Below are 21,089 nucleotides of genomic sequence, written 5' to 3'. Positions count from 1 at the left end.
ACTTATTCATGCCAACATATTTTACGTACCAGTAGAGTGTTTTTAAGAGTGCCGGCCATCAATATATATATATGATGTGCAAAACCAGTTTGCAACAATATTGAACTTTTAAGGACCATTAACACACCGTTTTCTGAGGGAAAAACTGACATTACCATACGATCAAAGGTGTCCTTTATTTGTCACAAGGGAAGATTTTTAAAAAAATGAAGACACTTTACATATGTGCACACACAAAAGACACGTTGCAAAAGCTAATGATGTAGTGATCGAAACAAGAAAAAAAAAAAACACTTCCTGTTAATATAGGTATAGAACGATCTAAAGAATTTAAATGCACATATAAGCCAAAATTAAAATTTGTAAATGTTTTTTTTAAAAATTTTTTTCATCTCTTCGAAAATTACTTTTAAAAAGTTCTGCATTAAAATAGTTAATTTTTACTTCAGCAACATCAAAATAAATGAAAACAAGCTATTAAATGTTCCCTTTTCACTGTATATATAATTATCTTAAAATTTTCAAATGGCTTGATCAGTAATATTTTTTTCAAATCCTGGAGTAGCAAAGCAAGTTGTAAAAGTGTTAGAAGAAAAGTCCCACAAGGAACTTACCATTTAAATCCTATGTACTGCGATTCTAACTGATGGCATGACCATTAGAAAACACTTGGACTGGGTTCCCAAAAACAGAGATGGTTATAGGGTTCGTAAATTTCGGAGCTGGATCCCTAAATATATAGTGATCACCTGTTGCAGAGGCTACAGAAACTATTGTGGTAATGGCAGTAGGTTAAACTGGACGTCCGAAGGTGCCATTGGCATTTTTTTTCATTCAGTAATTAAGTGCAATATTTAACATGCACATGACATTTACTGTATCACAGATCGACCTGTCATTAAAAAATCATTCTTAAGAATACATTCATTCAGTATAGAAGGAGAAACAGAAGTAGATGTGGAGGTAGGAAGAAAAGACGTGAAGAAAAAGAGTGAAGGGAGAATAGAATTAGTGTGGATATGAGCTTCCACTGCATTTGTGTTTATATTAATAGTTGATTGTATGGTTTCCCCAAGCAGCTCTTGTTTAAGATATTATATGGCACTCAGGGGTTTTTGTCCCTAAACTTTTTAAGATAAGATTACTTTATGTCGCCATGATATAGCCTAAATAATTATTTGCTGGCATGACATTAAACACAAGCAAACAACAAACCCTCACCTCACACACACTCCTCTCAAGTTTACTCAGGGGAGAAGGGTGCAATATGAGTGGTATGTGGTAACAATATTTCAAGTCATCTTCCTCTTCCTTTATGGAAGTGTGTGAATGCAAGAAAATTAAAATATCTAATAGCAGGTTGCACTTCTGCTAAACAAAACTAGTAAATGAATATAACATTTAGGAAACAGAGAATTGCCCATACACCATATTTAATAAAAATTCCAGTCTATGAAGATCTTTACATCATACTCAGCCAAATATTAGAACATTACCCTATAAACAGCCTTCCACTTTATTCCAATGATTCTGGCAGTAAACATACACCAGGCATGGCACTGTACCTACCAAAATCAGCACATGCAGTTTGTTGGGAACTGTACAGAAAACAAATTATGTGTAACACATAGTACAAATATTTCACAGAATCATGCAACCTTTGCAATCGCTTTCGTTACATCACATATTATCATTTGAGATAACCACACTGATTTCATACATGATTGAGCCAAAATGCTAGGAGTACAAACCTAAGGACAAAATTTAACTTGATGAAATCAAATTAGAACTGGAAATAAATTATTGCGTGACAGTAATACCATCATTTTTGTTTTAGTTGAACATTAAATGTTAAAAATTTGCAGTGTAAAAATGTAAGGTGAGCAGGTGTAAAGTACAAATTAGATCTAATTTCTACATGCCAAGATTGTTGCACGTACACATCTAAATGTACTAATACTGCTGCAGCACATAGCTGTAGTCTATACAGAACCAATAACTAGGCCATGAAAAAGTAAGTCAGATAAATGTCTTAACTAAAATTTCCTAGATGGATCAATACAGCTAAAATACCATATTGGCTATAAATGAGGTTTGGTCAGAAAATTTGTTTGGACAATTGTGTGTGTCTTGATTCTTTTGCAATTACTGTAACTCTGTTTGATCTACTAGCCACTAATTTATGTGCACTTTTTGTGCAGGATGCAAAATACTGATCCAAATCATTTTCAGCCAACAGGTGAAGTACTAGTCTTTGTTTTTGTCTCGTAATTGTAACCTGGAGAATAAAAGTTGTTTTATAAGTTCACAAATGATAAAAAAAAAAAAAAAAAAAAAAAAAAAAAAAAAATGTAAAAATGAGGATAACTGACTCCAGTGACTTCATGCACAAGGCAAATTTTCTTTTCTAACAAGTTAGTAAAACAAATGGCTGAAGTTGTATATAAATAGTAGCAAAAAGTTCTTTTAAATGAATCCATCCACCATACATCTGCTTCTTTTTGGCAGTTTACTTAAATCCACTGTACATCAGAATTCTTCGAGGAAAACATTGAAAAATAAATCTGTGTAATATATAAACTAAGCAGTAATTCTTTCCAAAAGTTTAATTTAAGTGACAAAGAATTCAAACACTTAATGAGAAGGCAAAAACCTGACATGAAACCAACTTTTCCTTTGTCAAAAGGTATTTTATGCCATATGTCATTACAGCAAAACATCTCATCTAAAGGTGGTGTGCACCGGGCATGGGGCTGTGAAGGGAACCTGGCCGTGGTCAGTGGATTTTTTCCTCCTTCTTTTCTTTTACTTTTAAGAAAAATTTGAGGAACATTCCTCAGTCTGGGGATTTTTTTTTTCTATGGTATACTACAAGTCTGATCCTTTACCATCATTTTTCCTAATTTAATAACCACTCACATGTAAGTATGCTCAAGTAGTGATATGGATCCTAGTGCACTTGTCCTAGTATTTTCAATCCATATTACATTACTGAATCAAATGTAGATATTGACAATTGAATGGTAAGCCTATTATGATATACTGGGAAAATAATTTACAATTACAAGGGACCCTGAGAGGCTGTCTGCCCCGGGGCCTGTGCTGGCTCTCGGTGGCCCTGGATGAAGGTGTGCAGATACATGTCAAAAGGTCCAGAAAGTACTAACTTTTCTTGTAAATGTTAAGTTTTACTTATACTATAATATATGCACATAAACAAAAAATATTGCATCAACATAAGAAATTTAAAATATAAATTGCGATGGTATATTCATAACAGAAGCTTCTACTGTTCATTATATCACAAATCAATGGATCAATTTTCATCAGGATGACTCAGTTTTCAGTACAGGCTGACTGAACAGTCTAGGAAGATAAGGGAGTGAGAAGTTTCCCTGTTCACGCGTCTATGAACCTTTAAATTTGGTCTTTTAAATTATGGGCATTTTAATGACTGGGTCAATGTAAATGCAACTCACCCAGAAGATTATTTACAATCAAGGTAAGGACAACAATAAATACACATACTTACTTTACAGTGCCACAGCTGGAAGTTATTTACAGACCAATTCTTACCTTTAATATAATATTAGTACAGGTTGGAAATCATGCAGCTTGAAATATTGACGTATTTGTTATCAAACATGCAACTTTTGTAGCCTTTGACAGTTGGTGAATGGGTTGAAACTTGCTATATCTTTTTGCAGCATCAATGGCACTAAAACCACATAAGGTGACTGATATAACTACATGTGACAAGAGTTGTTCTCATGAACAGCTGGATTGTCAGAAAAGCTGCTTTGAGGGACAGTCTATGTAATACATAGCAACTCCTTTAAAATGAGCCTCAATTCAACAAGCTGCTGATTTAGGCAGTCTTAGAGGATCAACACGCATTTTGGTCTGAGAACAACTAGATTTTGCAAGTTTGAAAACAACGATACACTAAATGCATCCAGATATATTTATTAATGAGAGCACTCTACATCCACCAAAATTTTAATGTCAGTTTTTAAAATTGCACTTTGAAAGAAAAGAAAATAGGGATATTTTAAAATTCTCAAAAAATGAGATGAATAATATATACAGCAAACTAGTCTTCATCATTGAAAGCACATAAGCGCAAGTATATGAAGGTGCAGTTTCAACTGTTTATCTCACCAACACCCCAACATGCAATTTGGGGAAAAATCAAGGACCCCACATAGGGATCACTTAAGGTCCCTTGTGTAGCAAGATATGGGATTGTTGGTAACAAATTAACAGTACAAATATTTGAAAGAAATGTAAACAAAAAGTTCTCACTATAGTTATAAACAGAGGCGCATGTATGCATGTATGCAGACTCGTACATGAATTTAGCAAGGAAACCATGATGGTATCTGTCTAGGAAAATATGAAAAATTGTAGAAACAAACAATTTAATATTTAAGTTTGGAAGTCCTATGGGATGTCAAAGCCATCAAGGGCGTATCTGGCCTTTGCATTGCTGGGACCTAGCTTACTACTTACTGTCAACACAGTTGGCATTTGATAATGGCCCAGCACCTGACCCCGTCATCCAGCTCTGCAGCCACCCAGGTATCTTGGCAGGTGTGTTTGTGGTGGGGAAGGGGTATGTAGAGGAGACCTTGCTGTCTACAGAACTGATGGTAACTCAAGAACATCTTCTCTTCTATTTAGGTCTATTAGCTAAGGATTTTTGGAATCTTAAGGTAGCTATTCCTGTGGCCTCTTCACTATTTTCCATATAGTTTGGGTCATCTTGTTAGTTTGACAAACAAATATCATGGTAAAATTCCTTTTCTCAAGATACTAAAGATAACCTGACTACTTGAGTCTTCCCACCTCTCTGCAATGCCTTCTTCAGGGTGAAGACTGGTTGGGTGGAGTGGTAGCAATTTTATCAATGGGAAGCAGGCAGTGGAATTAAATTGGCAAGTAGGGTAATCTCTGTATAGTTCAGTGAGTCTGGTAAGTATCCCAAAGAAGGAATTTTAGAACAAAGTGATATTTTTATCTTAATTATTTGATACATTCATATTCTACAAGCAAGAGTGATGTCATAGCTCACAAGCCCACAATATTTTCTTATAAATGTTGTCTGTGACTAGTTGAATATCTAAAGTCCAAGCCATCTAAAGTAGTTATCAATGCTAATAGACAAATAATCTTCAATAATAAAAACTACTAAAAACAATAAATAAATAAACTTTAAATTGCCAAGATGAATAAAATTCACAACTAATTGCTCTTATGAATAATCTACGACAGTACAGGCTGCCCAACCATCAGCAAATAAATTGTACAACAATAGGCATAATGCGGGATGGTCTTGTCACTGCTAATATGTGACTATGCATGATAAATGACTGCTAATATAGGCTGATAATCTGGAATTATGCATATCTTAAAGTAACATCCACATTTATTCATGCCTTTCAGACAGATTATATTTTAAAAAAAAGTAGGTGGGACTATGAACTTGTTTCTTATAAATAAAGGCATAACATGAAACATTAGTACCTCCCTAATATTTCATTAATTACAAAAGTCTAAAATAATTTTTTTTTTTACAGTATGCAGTTCATTTTTTTGTTTTGTACAAAATAATACTATTAAGGAAACAAAGCAGATATGTTTTTATTAGTTTATAGAGGTTCAAGCATCTGTGTACTAAATTTTGTTTTAAATTTCAGATCACTACAACAATTACAGGCTCACCCAAGTCAGATATGAAATTGTCCACAGTTTCTGTCCATTTAACAGAACACAAATCTGTAATTTGTTACCAAAATGCATTGTAAGTTATATTAATTTATTCTTAGAGAAGCACACTCAGACTGGCTTCAACTTCTGATGTTACTGGTGATCACATTAGTGCACAAACCCCACTTTTTCTGGTTGTTTTTATAAAAAAATCCTCAAAACAATAAACATTTAAAGCATGATAAACATATTAAAAAACTAATTTCAAAAGCAAAAACCATGGTATACATCACAGCAAATAATTATTTATCCAAAGTAATGTTTGTGTGGGAAAAAAAGAGGCACCATAAAAACAATTTAGCTGTGGAGTTGATCATGCACTTTCAAATCTTATACTTTTTTTAAACCTTTTTCTCCTCTTGAAAGAGTACTACTTATTCTGGTCATTGAAATTATTTAGAAATTTCAATACCCATAAAAAGGCTTCAAAAGCTATACATCAGACTGAACAGAAGATGAAATGCAAAACACTTAATAACCATACTAGACAATAAAATTGTAATAAATAACTTACCTTTCCTAAAATGCCTTCCTTTATCACATGAAACCCCTAAAAAAAATGTATTCTGTGTATCAAAGCCCTCAGGATTTAAATCTATCCACTTATGGACGTAAGGAAGGGCACTATATGCAGCACAGATAAAACACAAAAACAACCTCAGCGGAACATAACAATCTGGTTGCATTTTCTTAGAGCTCTGCGTTGCTTACAACTTTTAAAAACATGACTAGTGTGACAAAAGCAGAATTTAAGGACAAACATGGTATGTAGCAGTCTTAGAATATAGGTGATTTGTTAAAGAAAGATACTGGAAATTTGCACAAAACACAGATTTAACCTAAATGAATGGAAAAAATAAAAAAATGTGATCAATAAGCCAAATAATTCATCAGTGTGCTTACCATCTACAGTAAGCTGAATCATTCATTTCACAAGCACTTGAGATTTAAATGCAGCAAAAATATACAGAAGTCTATAAAGGCAGTAGCACAAACAACTTGAGGAGAGAAGGTAGGAAAAAAAAAAGGGCCACAACATCTCTGTTTCTCTCTCTCATATATATATATACAAACAATCAGTTATTAAGAGCTTTTTGAAGTTTGGAGAGAGAATCGATTCATGAGCAATAAGTCAAAAGATATCTTGACATACAACCAGTTCTGATCTCACTAAAGTAAAATCTTACCTCGTGCACAATTGCTAGCTAAATGGCAGTTGACTTGGAATTAGGCATATCAATTGTAAGTCATTTTTTTCTTATCTTATAAACTTATACAAGAAAAGAAAAAAATCTTATGATTTCATTGTTGTGACTTTTATTTGGCACAAAGCTGTTATTACAAAGTCAGCAATAAATTTCACTGTAATAAACGATATTTATGATTGAACATTTCTTTCTTTTCTTCCTTGTATCACATCGGCATGCGTGCAAGCAAACACACACATACACACACAAAACTACACTGTCCTTTACTATTTACAGTGATTATACTGCATGTTTGATAACAAATACTTTCAAAATTGACACCCGTAACTAAGAGAGTGTGTGTGTGTTTGTGTGCAGGTGTGTACATAGATGCAAGTATATGTGTTTGTATTTGTAAATTCTATTCACTATGTAAGCTTATGTTTATAATAAAAAACTGGGACAGACGACTACTAAACTTTAATCATCAGTGTATTGTTTGCATCAGGAAGGACTGAACAAATGAATTAGGCCTTAAGAATAAAAGCTTTAAAAAAAGTAATAAAGAAAGACTAACAATTTTTTCAGATTAAAAACATATATTTCAAGTAACAACTGCTTTATCCATGAAAAGCATGAAGACATTGAAAGACATTTAACTACCCCTTAGCTGGCACACCGATTAGTGCCAAGAAATCAATCACTGTTGGTAACTGCTGTATGAGTGGCTTTTTATGCAATACAAAACATCTTGACCATACACTGAACCATGCTATACAAATAAATTAGTATTATTAATCTAAAATACTCTTTTTAAACTTTGTTTCAACAAGCACAGCTTGACTCAAATACCAATGTAAATATAGGAGAACAAAGAATGCAATTCTGGACTGTTAATAAATAAGCTCAGTTATTCTTAAAATGGAATTTACATTAGAAAATAGATACAGAAAAGAAATAAAATTAAAATGTTTACAACTTTTCATCTGCATATCCTGTCTTTTGTGTTTTAGTAATGATAAAAGTATGAACAACTGATCATTAAAATATTTCTTGCATTTGTCAAATCGTTATTCTTTTCTAAAAAATCTATAAAATCTGCTTTCCAAAAAATTGTGAAAATATGCTGTTTGTCAGCCAAACTTGCAGGATACTTTGAAGGAAGAAATGTTAAAACAACTGCGATACTGGGGAGGTGATTGTTTTTGGTTAACCTATCATCTGCTACAAAAACTAGTTACAACAGTTCATATAGTATCACATAAACAGTAAATTATAAAAAAGTAGAACATGAAAATTAATCCTCAGGGGATGCATTTATGAACCAAAATTGATCCAGAGTTATTTTTACCTTATTTTTCTCCTTTTTTTGATGGCTGTCATGTCCAAAGTCTAGATGCTGCCATAAAGTGGATAGCTTTTATTAGATCTTCAAATATTGCCCTAAGCTTGGTGTCTTTCATTAGCTACAGCACTAGCAGGTTCTATAGCTATGGACTGTGCACTATACAAAAAGATTGGAGTGTTTATGCTATCTATCAACCTTCTCAGTCTGTGCCTGTTTTCAATACAAGGCCCTGCGACACTTCTGGTTCATAGTCATACCTGAGGTAACCACCTCTGCATCATGATTACACCCTCTGGTTTCCCTTTGTGAAATTTAAGCAATAATATCCTGGTGATTTTGAACAACTCACAGAACAACTCACAGGTCTGTCTGAGAATGTTTGGCTCTTAAAGTCTTTGTAGACAAGAACTGAAGCTCAGTAAAGGGGGCCAAGGGGTTCCAGCCTCTCCCTAAAAAACAAAATATATACTCAGGGGACAAGAATGTGAACGTTGTTCACTGTCTGCATTGAGTTTGCCCCCCAAAAGCCAAGCATCTTCCTATGTCACTGCTCAGATGAGAACAGCTGAAGCTGATATGATGCTGTACAATATCTGGACTAGAACTCAAGAGGAAAGTGTCATCCTTCATACAGATTTTTCAGATGGCTGACAATAGTGGGCAAATCTATATTACCAACTGGAGAAAAAACTGGCCACTATGATGGGTGCAGTTTCCATGAGCAGTATTAAAGATAATGCAAACAATCATTTGATAAATCAGAAGTCTGAAGGGTAAATATGAACAAATATAAACAAAGTTACCTCAATTCAATAGTATGAAAAAAAAAGTCATAGGCTAAATACATGATCTTGAAGAGATTTCAAGACAGCCTTCACTTCTAAAACCAAGCAAATAAATCAATTTTACATTTATTGTAACTACTATCATCATTGGTTTATATTTTGTTATTATTTGAGTGTGTTTCTATCTAAACATGAGGATAGTTGTAAATTCTGCTTAGTAATGCATGTGTAGAAAATATTCAAACACAAGTGACTCTCTAGAATCTGCTACCATTAAAAGAAAATACCTAAATAACATTTTCTTAGCTATTTTTTTGTGTATCTGAGAAAAGCTAAAGACTCCCACTTTTCTAATAAGGTATATTGTTTAAAATCTCAGATAAGCATTTAGAAAATCTCTATATAAACATTGCTGATAAAAGTCTTTACAAACACAAAATATATTTCAATATCACCTTTACATTGGCCTTCATTATACTTTACATAAGGCACACATGCTAGTGAAATAATTTACAAAAAGTGCAAAAATGTTTTGTTGCCTATACTCTTAAAAATAAAAGGCTCAAATTCTTCTGCTCGCTAAACTGTTCAGCTCCTTCAATGACCCCAACAATCAGTAATCAGTTCTGGGGAAAGAACTGTCAGCTCTGAGAATGTCCAGATTCAGGAACAGCCATGTCTACTCCCAATAATTGATAGATTCATCAGATTAATTTTGTTCAAACACAATATCCTAGATATCAGAATACCCATTTTGTTGATAGCAAGATGCCTAAAGCCCATTCATAACAATAGCTAAGATCCCCTGCAATTTAACATCTCAGTGATCCACAGTTCTTAAAGAACATACTGCATAATTAGGTGTCTTTTGGTTGTGATAAACTTCATTTCAGACTAAGAAAAATACTCCTGATTGTTGTTATTTTCCAGTCTTGCAAGGAAATACAAATGCTGAAAAAATGTTTCCACAAATTTGACACTGCTGTTGTCACATGATGCATTTCATACCTCTGCATAGTCTCTGTGTCAAGCTGTGCAACAAAGTCACATTCAAAGAGATATACTCTGAGAAGCTACTGGAAGTGAAATATATCCTGAGGTTTTCTTAGCAATGACTCTCAAGTCAATGCCATTGGTGCTTTCTTACTTGCTTGGTTTATTGGTATTTAACACCAAGTAGAAACTCAGACTATGTTGTGGCAAAATGACCAGACACAATAGTAGCACATCCAGAGAAAATATTTGAGTGGAAACAGAGATCTAGAAATCCTGCTCCACTATCTTTGATGTCTTGGTGTATTTTTATGGTTTCTGGTTGTCAGTGTCTGCTTCCTCGTCTTTTGGTGCCTTCAAAGGCATCATGCATGACAAATGCTGAAGAAGAAAAGATAAAAATAACTTGAAAACAAAATTTCAGACCTGTCATCCCATACATCATAGAATTTTTCTTTGAAAAACTAAGATGTCTTATCAAGGTAAATATCATGACATTGGAATGCATGTAAAACTGTAAGCAGTGCAATCTATATTTTCACTCATCTGAGAATCAAGCAAATTCAATGATTTTTGATTGATCTGGAAGAACAGAAATGTCGTTTAAAGGTGCATTCCATTCATTTTAAAAAATACACACTAAAATGAAATATTCTTCTCCACTTTAAAGTTTGTCATGAGTAGTCTCAATGCAACATCACTCACGTTTATAAAAGGCAGTTGAGAATTTTACTGTTGGTACTAAAGACTGGATTTTTTCTAGAATAGTGGACTCTTTCTCCAAGTCAGCTCGCACATTCCAAATTTGCACAATGTCTTCACGATCTCTGAGACTGATGCTGATGCCACTGACCTGATCCCCTGTTGGAAGACATACTTTTTATAATCAGATCTTGGTCTCAGTAGCCTGAAGATGCAGTTATACAGAAAAATGCTAAATATTCTCTCATATCCCCCTTTCAATCTGTCACTCATTAGCACTACCACCATCACCCCCACAATGCCATTCTTGAATTTTCCTCATTAATCCCCTGACATTTCTTGAAAGGTCTACTGATCACTGGAAATGGTTTAATAGTATTAAAGTTGTAGTGCTGTTGAATCCACTATGTTTCATTCTGGTTCAACCTAAAGTGCACAAGTGGTGGGGTTATTTATTTTAATATAAAGTGTACCATATCCACACTTCCGCTTAATTCAGTCTATACATCTTATAAGTATATATTATCTTATATTATTCCAAAAGCCACAGTATAATTGTTTCCTGCTGAATTAATTATTACATTTTGAAAATCAAGTGATTAAATAAAATATATGTGTTTGAAAACCCTAAAAAAAATAAGAAGAAAAAAATTCTTAAGTCTGGAGAATATGTTTTTATGTAAAACAAGAATGGGCTGCAGGCACGATCTTCCTATGACTGTTCCCAAGAACCCGGTCTAAACTGCAAACGCTTAATGGGAGATAACCCAATCTCAAGCCCCGCGACGGTTTGCCATTAGGATGATACTGAAACTTACCTTCAGCCATGCAGTCTGACAGCTGTTCCCCAATAGCTGCCAGAAGCAACTCCTTCCACACCACTGACTGTCAGGTAAGAGAAATCAGTATGACAGTTTTTAAATGGTTTAGAATAGCCTCTGATGATTGTGCTAGAGAGATACCAATCAGAATAATAATAATAATAAAAAAATTCAGATTACTTACCGTATCAGCTTTGCTACACTTTAGTCGCCAGTTTCCCCCCTGTGAGTTTTCCTCATCCTCCCTGGAACGACATACAAAACTGAGCTGAAGATCAATGGTACAAAAATTGTACAAACAAAAGAATTTTAAAACAGGGTTAGATTTGTTTTCAACATCTTGTATCACAATAATTATTTCAGCACAAAGTAAGTAGAAAAGACAGGAATTAAATCAGCAATCACCAAATATGATCTCTGATTAAAGCAGTCATATGGAAAGAGCTCTTTCCAAGCGTAGTAATAATGAGAGGCTTATACCCCAAGTGTTCAAAATAAACTTGACTGCCTCATCTTCCTCCTTTACTTTGATGTTTTGCTGTTATGTCTACATTTGTTGATGCATTTTGGCTTGTATTCATGCTATGTTCATTTTTAGTTTATATTTGGATATTTGTGTATTTATAGTTTTGTTTTCATAAAGGACATAATGCCCGAGGTAAAATAGGGAAATGCATTTTCTCCTTATTATTGTCTTCACAACATCTCTCTCTCTTCTTATGTGTCTTTGCGTGTGCTAGATTGCAGGTCTGAATGATTTAGTCTGTTAAAGCACATAAAACTGCCTTTGAGTAGAGAAAATAAACTAAAAATGTCACCTGTTATCATCCTTATTACAGAATGGGTAAGTAGAGATAAGCTTTGAATATCACTTGTGAAAATACAATGTAGTAATAAATCTCAACAGATGCATAAAAAAACAGGCAAATACAAAAACAGAAAAACAAAACAAAAAAACAAAACAAAACAAAATGACATCTAAAACACTGATATGCAGAAAGAATAAATCTTACCATATTGGACGTCTCTCACTGCGCATCAAGTGATAGCTGTAGCGAGGACTCAGCAAGCTAGGGTCTGGAATATTGTTGTACACACTCCAGAATCCCTGGAAAAGTGCTTTAAGGTAACACTCAAGTTGGTAATAACATGAGAAAAATAGTACAGTCCAAGAATGTAACATTCAAGAACCTTAACAGAGACTAAATTATATGATGCAATTACAAAGTATAAATAACATCACAACATTTTCCAGATAAACCTGTTCTCTAGTTTACTTTAAACCCTTTTGATGCTATTTTTTCACCCAAGCAAGTCAATGCAGTGAGAATCAGGAAAGTCCAGTATACTCCAACTACCATCAATCACCAGACATACATAGAGTATGTCAACCATTTAATTTATTTAGGCAACATTATCAGCAACACCAGAGGAACAAAGACGTCAAATGTATAATCATCACAGCATACCAGGCATTCACTGCTTAGAAACCAATTTGAATGAGCATGAGTCTCAATAGAATACCAAGCTGAGGCTCTTCAACACAAATGTTGTCCATACTTCAGTAAGGATCTGAGACCTGTTGATGCATTATAAGCCTGGATGAGAGACTGCAAATCTATCTTCATCAGACCATATCAACAAGTTACCAGGATGAAATTTCCAACCAATTAGCTCTGGGACCAAACCAGACAAGAACTCATTTTCAAGATTATTCAGAAAAGAAAATGAAAGTAAACTCGGCACATTCTGTGCAGAGAGATAATCAGCATCCCACATACTTGCGTAGATTGGAACTCCCAAAGAAAAAAAAAGAACATCCAGCTCTCATGTGGCGCAGAATGTTAGACTTGGAGCTGAAGACACTGGGTTGACACCCACACAGACATGTAAAGAGGGAAAGAGAGAGAAACATACAAAGAAGGAAGGGGGAGAGAGAAAAAGCATACAAAGAAGAAAGGAGAGAGATGAGGTAAGATGAGAAAGAAACAAAAATAATTGTTTTTTCTCCTATAAAACAAGTAAGAAAGGACTATTTAATGTACCTGTACAGTATTGACTGTGTAAATTTTTTTCAGTGTGGCCTCATACTCTGCTGCTGAAGTTCCTCGTACAGCTCTAAATACAAGAAAGAAATAATACAAAATAGGGTAATTCTATAAACAATTGGCTCCCAAACTATCAATAACACTGTGTAAATTTTTTCAGTGTGGCCTCATACTCTGCTGCTGAAGTTCCTCGTACAGCTCTAAATACAAGAAAGAAATAATACAAAATAGGGTAATTCTATAAACAATTGGCTCCCAAACTATCAATAACACTGGTTAATTGGACACACTGTGGGTGTGTGAGAGAGAGAGAAGAGATGGGGCATCATATCCTCTATATCAGTCTTACTATAGATCCTGATTTCCCCCCTTCCCCGCACTCTCTCTCTCTCACAGGCCTAAAAATTACAGAATTGCGAGCGTAAGAAAAGAACTCCAATCCTTGATCGTTTAAGCATCTTATAGTGTGTCTCCTAAATAACTTATCAGTACTAAGGCCAATGTGTTTACGAAAAATCCTAGTGCATGTAAACAAAAGCAGACGACCTTCAATTCAGCGAGTTTTCAGACAGAATCACAAGACTTCTTACTTGTCAAGCCAAAAGGTCCATGATGTATTTAATGGAACTCCATTTTTTTCTACATCAGAGATCTCATTGATTGTTTTCCTCGCTAGTTTCGGACTATCCACACCTTGAATTTGTTCGTCTTTCACAGCGTCAACCGTGGATGCCGCCATGATGAACCAGGTGACAAAGTCACGTGATCAAGCAAAAACTACGTCTTTTTTCCGGAATTAATATTTGCTTACAAATCGTCGTAAAACTTAATCAATAAAACAAACTGATAGATATATATTGATAAATTAATAAATCTTTATCAAAAGATAATGAGCAAGAGGTCGACTGAGGAGAAAGTAGAAGTTCTAAGTGAAGACAGTAACTATTAGCTTTTTATTTTTATCTAATTTTTAAGTAATTATTTGTTTGCTTGGAGATATTAACTTAAAAATAGCAGTTGCTTTTGCTTTTTATATGTCGTTTTCATGTATCGAAATGCAATGACAGCTCCCTTCATAGAAAGAATATATTCATTTACTTCCGGTAGATCATGTGCTAGGTCACATGCAGTCAACTTTCTAAGATGGCGAACAGCACTTTCGTTTGCTTGATCGTTTTCGCACTCAGCCTTTTCCTACCAGGCGTCGAAGCGTTTGACGCTGGAGATGGCATTGCTTTGTTTTTGGGACTGACAATAGGAATCCTTGGAATATGTGCATGTCTTGGCGTGTACGCAAGACGAAGAGCAAACGCGTAAGCTGCGCAGACGACGTGGATGATCAGATATGGAGCTGGTCAACCACATTCGAACCATGGTCAAACCATCAGGATTTGATCTTCAGAGCATCAATTCTTTTCTTCGGCATGTGATGGGGGAACTGTATTTTGACTAACAGAGATATGCTTTGGCTTCCAAAGGATTCGTCAGCTTGAAAACAACAATGCAGTACAAGGGGGCGTCATTACTCGAGGTGTAATGTCTCTGTGCCATGAACTAGTGAGGAAAACAACTGACCTGCGGATTCATCCGACTTTGTAAGGACAGAGATGACAACGACTGTAAGGGTGTGGACTGTGAACCAACAAGTCAGAAGAAACAACAACTTATCTGTTGCTGAAACTGCAGATTCTTTGTTGCTGAAGCAATCATAATTGACCAGCCAGATGTAATTTGCTGTTCTTTTTGTGTTAGAATATGTAAATATGTGGTAGTTACATATTCTTAATGAAATTGCACTCATCATTGTGACTCATATTAGGGTGTAACAAGATATTACAGCTGGATAATCTTATTGATTCTTTAACTACGTAATATAGTCAATGAAAAATGTACGTGTCTTGTGTGTCTTCTCCTTCTTTCTACTAGTGTTTCAGTTTATAAACTTATGTATTCTCTTAAAATTTAGCACAGACACAGTTGTTATCTTTTTGGAAAAAAAACTTGCCAAACAAATGTTGGAATGAGCCAGGAAAAAAGTTTCACTTACAGAGTTTTTTTGATATTTACCTACAATGCAAAAGATGGAACAAATGATAAATATTTTATGTATGCTGTGTAAGGGAGAAGAGTGTCATGTCATTGGATCCTGTTAGGAAGAATTATAGTTGCACTTTATCTTGTATTTCTTTGCTGATAAAAAGATATCACTGTTTTATCTTTGTAATTATCATGTGACAGCATTTGGCTTACTCATACTATAAGAGAGATATATATTACTTTTAAGTGTAGCTTCTCTATTGCCACATTAAGTAATGTGTTGTCTGCTGTCTTTATCCTCTAGAGCAAAAATTCGTTTTTAGGAAATGAACGTGCAAGTTAAAGAATATGCCTGGGAAAGAAATCATGAATATTGATCTTAAAAGTTCTTGTAGTCAGCTGCTTGCTAATACCTTTTTTTTTTTTTAAAGAAACTTTGATGATAACTTTATGCAGCATATATATCTTCTTACCATGGCTGAGGAATATGTATCTATAATTATTATCTTAAACTTTAGCCTAAAGGAATCCATTTAAACATGGAATATGTTTAATGATGAATAATTTTGAGAAGAACATGCTATTCAATTTTTTGGTAGAATTCCTTGCATCTTGCTGTGTTAAACAACGCTGGACTTGGTTCTCTTTAAGACTTGTTTTTCTTTTGAAATGATTCCTGCATGTTTAAATACCGGTTGTGCAACATTCTTATCTGGATATTGTAATAACTTAATAGCACTGTTTGTATATTTTGCAAAGGAAGCAAAGTATATAAGAAATGAACTTGATGGACTGATTACATTGATGGAATTTTACAGTGAAATCTTTAAAAGATGGGGTGGGAGGTGAAGCTAGATTGTGATTGCATTATCTGTAGCTGATGCAGTTGCAGTTGTAAAGCTGTTCCTGTTACCAGTTTTAGATCTCAAAATACATTTACATACACACTCTTGTCAGGCCAAGAACTGGATTGGTCATGTCTTTATTTGCTGCTTGTTTCTTTTAATTTTTTCATTCTTTTACCCACTTGACACTTGATTAAGTTATTATATAAGTAAGATTAGTTGTTCATAAACATTACCATATAAACCTGTTGTTTATGTTCTTGGTGATTCTTGTCAAAGTGTAGCATGAATGGTTAGAAAAAATTCATTTTTGAAACTGGCTGATCCATCAACATTATAATGTGATTGAAATACTTTTATTGTGCAGAAAACACTTTTTTAAAAACATCTTGATATATGTATCTCTGCATTTAGCCATTGGACATAGTAAGTACATAACACAATTTATCCTTAGTGTTAGGAAAGCATCGTTATAATAATTGTATTAATTTTTTTAAGGTATGTCTTGTCTTTAAATGTTTCAAATATGTTGAAAGGTGTCTATAAAATGCCACTGGTGAAAAAATTCTGCATGAAATTAGGAATAGCAGAAGAAAATATTTATGTACTTCAGCATGTAGTGTGAAGTGAAAGAACAAACATTTTCAAGAGGGTTTTAAAATAGCACTTTAGATCTAATACACATTCCTATGACAAAACAAGAATTTGTTTTCAACTGTGTACACAGGTAGTTATCATTTTAGAAATGAGTTTTGCATCATGTGATTTCTGTATTATATGAATTTATCTTCTGATTTGCATGCATGCATATGTGCACATACACATTCATGTGTGTGTGCACACACACAAATACATATGCACATATATAGCTTCATTGGTATAGCTCATTTGTTACTGTTGACTTCTCTTTAAAACAACTATTTATTTAAAAGATGCTATGCTAAAACAAACTTAAGTTGTCTTTTTCTAAGTGTTTTTTGTTGGTGCATGTGGGGATACTGTTGACTTTAAGGGATTACAATCACACTGTTATGACAACATGCATCTACTACTGTCTGCAGACTGTCAACCCAATTAAAGTGCTGTCATGATCACTTTTAACTGGTTTTGCCCTATTACATTCCATAACATTTTGAGCATGCAACCACCCTGTGAGTTATGGATCTTCAAATGAGCTATTTATGAAATAATGCAACAGATTAAAAAAACTGTTTATGTAATGTGCCATATGCAAAACAATGCACATAAGTGAAAAGAAAGCTCTGACCATTTCATATAAACTGTGCTGAGCATCCAATCAACTGAGTAGATTTTTGGTCTTTTCAAGTTTTCAATTAGCTTTCTTAAACATTCAGACCCATCACAATGTCTACAGTTTGTTAAATTGTCCTGTCAGTCACATCTTATGTTATTAATTAGATCATAGAAGAAAAACCATGGCATGTAAAGAAAAGAAAATATTGTGCCGAGTGCCATCTATCCTGGTTTGAAAAAAAATTTTGTGTTTGGATTAAATAATTTTGTTGTCAACACTTTTCTTCTTTTTTTGTAGTTTTTTTTTTTTTTTACTTTAACGACATAACATAAATACATAAAGGATAAATATAATAATAATAGAAGTTCATTTATATAGAACCAAGTCCCACCCATATGGGCAAGTTCATGGCATTTTAACTCTCCTTAACCCCCCTCCCCCCCGAAAGATAAAAAAAAAAATCAAAAACAAACTTGAAATTAATGCTCTTATCGTCATCACTCCAGTCAGAACTGGGTATATAGGTACAAATCACATTTTTCTGCTCATGATAAGTGTGTAATGTATCTTTGAAAAAAAACACATAATAAGTTCACAAACCATAGAAAAGGAAGCAGTTCATATCCACAACTTAAACTTGTCATTATCCTTGATGTACTGTTGTACATCATTTGCATTTAAGCTTGCTTACTTTTTTCAGTCATGGGCTTTATGAAGTGTCAGAATACTACATAATCTTCTACATAATCTTCTGAAGAAAATTAGATTATGGAAGAGAGATATCTATTTCTTGCAAGAATACCATATCAGTTCAACTAATTATAATAGTCGAAAATGGCAAACGAAGTGTGCATCATCTTTTCACAGATCAAAGATGATGAATTCTACACCTTGTAGTTTAGATATATAACTGTCATTTCTGACTGGAATTTTTGTTCACTGAAACTAAATAAAGAATAGGTTTGAGAATAACCTTTATGAAACACTTAGATGAATGATACGCTGTCATGGATTGTCTTGGGTGACGGGGAAGGGATAAGGGGAGAAAACAAAAATCGTCGCACTAGCATTACATTTTCTGCACTGGAGGTTCTGTCCCCTGAAATAGCTAAAGCCTTTAGCCATTTATTGATGTCAAAAGATGGAGACTGGAGAGACTATAGGTCCTGAAGTACCTGCTGCACAGCAAACATTTTGTGTCCTTTGCATACAGAGGGTAAGGTCTGACAAATAATGATAGAAAGGTGATAGGAATGGTTTACTGGAATGCTAGGAATGTATGAAGAATATACCTGCTTAGAGAAAATGCATTTAGATACAAAGAAATATAGAAATTGACACTTTCTACACTGAGAAGATGAATTTCTGCCAAATATGTTAATCTAGAAATGTTAATTGAAAGCAGCTCTATAAGTCTGGATTCCCAGAAAGACAAACTTTAGTACAGCAACAATAGGTGAGATTTCAAGCTTATTTAGGTGGACTATATGGTATTACATGAGCAGCTTCACTTACCACAGACTGTACCAGGAAGGGCAAATGATTAAGCACGTCGAAACTAGAGCAGGATATTTACCTTGTAGGCAGTACATTCTAATTACAGTTTCAGGGGAACTGGAAAGTCTATGTAGATGTACAGTTTATATACTACTATAAAGATATTTACATCCTTGTAGAGAGAGCTGGGGAGCAAAATACTCCCCCATTTAAAAAAAATCGTTTTATTTATTTTACCGGGCCTTTGCAAACGCAGTAAATCAGAGACTTAACATGCAGAGGTAACGTCAACCCAGGGAGTGAATGAAAGAGTGTGCAAACCATTGTGTGCAGAGGTATGTAAACTGTGTGCCCAGCTCAAGGTCTTTGCTTTGTCACTTACAGCAACAGCTTAGGTTTCTTTGCAATTGATATGTTTTGTGTTTAAACCATCCTGGCGACTTGATTCGAACGCATTGTAAAGTTTGGTAATTATTTCCCGAGGCCCAGGTGGTGGCAGTTAGGGTCGGACTGAGGCCACAACCAATTAAAGGAGGACAGCAATTTAAGTAGCCGTCAGTTACGAGTGATTACAAAATAGTTTTTTAAAAACTAAAAAACTGGCGACGCTAAACTAGAAAGTTCTTAACTTGCTGTTTGAGTAGAGAGTTTTACATGGCGAGCATTTAAAAAAAAAAAAAAAACTAACCTCGGTCAATATTTATAGGACAAACAAACGAAGACGTGTTCAAAGATGCATACAATATGGACTTTCTTTTTCTCTCTCTCTCGTTTCCTTATTCCATATAATCGGACGGATTATACTGCAAAGGATGCGTGTTCTTTAAAAAGTATGGGAACGACTTCGTCAAGAATCATGCTCTGTGTGTGTGCGCGCGCATAGAAAAAAAAGATAGATCCGATAACAGTGATTTTATTTTCTATCATATTCCAACTAACAGAAATGACATCTGTTATTCATTTTAATAAAACTAAAAAATATAAAAAAATCAAACTTCCTTTTGCCTTGGAGTACGGGGAGATCAACACTGGATCCAAGTCAGTGATATCGCGAATTCTCGGGACACGAGAGTGTCAACGAGAACGAAGCTTTGACTACGAGCTAGACTAGCAGCAGGGATGCATGGTGGTGTCTTTGACAAACTGCTAGCGATCCTGGGCTCGCAGACTAAGAAGACGAAGCTGACCGTTTCCAGTGACGGTGAGATCCACACTGGGTGAACCCCGCGTCTTTGTCATAGAGTACCATCTAAATGACTAAATTCATCAATTTATTCTCTGTAAAGTAGTTTATTTTTGTTGTCAATTGCACATTACAGTGGGATAAAATAAACATTAAAAGAAACCAGATGCTTTGTAGTAAAATACATAAACCAAACCTATAGTCTCGTAGTTTTCCTTTACAAAGGAAGTATGCATTTCTGTAAAATTTGGTTAGTATCGATCAACCGGCCGGGTTGCATGATCGCACAACACATCCCATCACACACTCTTCTTTATTTGAGACTTGGCAGGGAACTCGGTAGGTCGCTTTCTGCTGCAATTCATTGGGGCCATGCGTATCCATGGGCAGCGTCAGCGTCTAGTAACTGTGTAGCCAAATATAATATATGATCATGATGTCACCTCTCGTAAAGGGCTGACAAATTATGTTTAACACCACACCAGGGGCACGAAGTTTCCAGTGAAGGGGAGATTAAAATTATTGTGTTGCCAGAGATTCTGTCGAGGCACCCTGCCCAATCTTGCTGCACCCTCTACCTTTTTCTTAGCGCTCTCGTCGCTCGCATTCTTCTTCCCAG

The 21,089-nt window shown here is 34.6% G+C and overlaps 1 protein-coding gene and 1 long non-coding RNA gene across 3 annotated transcripts; one reads left to right on the top strand and one right to left on the bottom strand.

Moving 5' to 3' along the window:
- Nucleotides 1-471: 471 nt before the first annotated feature.
- Nucleotides 472-6,725, top strand: LOC112572948. The gene is made up of 2 exons (XR_003101111.1): nt 472-2,239; nt 2,713-6,725. It is a non-coding gene; the product is annotated as an uncharacterized LOC112572948 (long non-coding RNA).
- LOC112572946 (eukaryotic translation initiation factor 4E type 3-like) lies at nt 5,619-14,425 on the bottom strand. 2 transcript variants are annotated; one of them, XM_025252950.1, is made up of 8 exons: nt 14,244-14,425; nt 13,806-13,853; nt 13,651-13,675; nt 12,619-12,713; nt 11,790-11,850; nt 11,603-11,669; nt 10,788-10,943; nt 7,067-10,463 (listed from the first exon to the last, which is right to left on the bottom strand). In XM_025252950.1, the coding sequence occupies exons 1-8, from the start codon at nt 14,390-14,392 to the stop codon at nt 10,408-10,410; spliced, it is 657 nt and encodes a 218-aa protein (XP_025108735.1). In that variant the 5' UTR covers nt 14,393-14,425; the 3' UTR covers nt 7,067-10,407. The 2 variants fall into 2 exon arrangements, with proteins under 2 accessions (XP_025108734.1, XP_025108735.1); XM_025252949.1 differs by lacking the exon at nt 13,806-13,853 and having other exon boundaries at nt 5,619-10,463; nt 13,651-13,723; nt 14,244-14,423.
- Between the last annotated feature and the right edge of the window lie 6,664 nt (nt 14,426-21,089).

Source organism: Pomacea canaliculata, linkage group LG9, assembly GCF_003073045.1.
Source record: "Pomacea canaliculata isolate SZHN2017 linkage group LG9, ASM307304v1, whole genome shotgun sequence".
In the NCBI taxonomy this organism is placed as follows: domain Eukaryota; kingdom Metazoa; phylum Mollusca; class Gastropoda; order Architaenioglossa; family Ampullariidae; genus Pomacea; species Pomacea canaliculata.
This window is presented reverse-complemented; position numbering and strand designations above follow the sequence as displayed.

Coding starts and splice junctions, on each gene's coding strand:
- LOC112572946 (XM_025252950.1), bottom strand. CDS start 14,392: ATGGCGGCATCCACGGTTGACGCTGTGAAAGACGAACAAATTCAAGGT. Junction 11,670..11,789: donor AGTGTAGCAAAGCTGATACG/GTAAGTAATCTG, acceptor CTTACCTGACAG/TCAGTGGTGTGGAAGGAGTT. Junction 10,944..11,602: donor GTCAGACTGCATGGCTGAAG/GTAAGTTTCAGT, acceptor GTCTTCCAACAG/GGGATCAGGTCAGTGGCATC.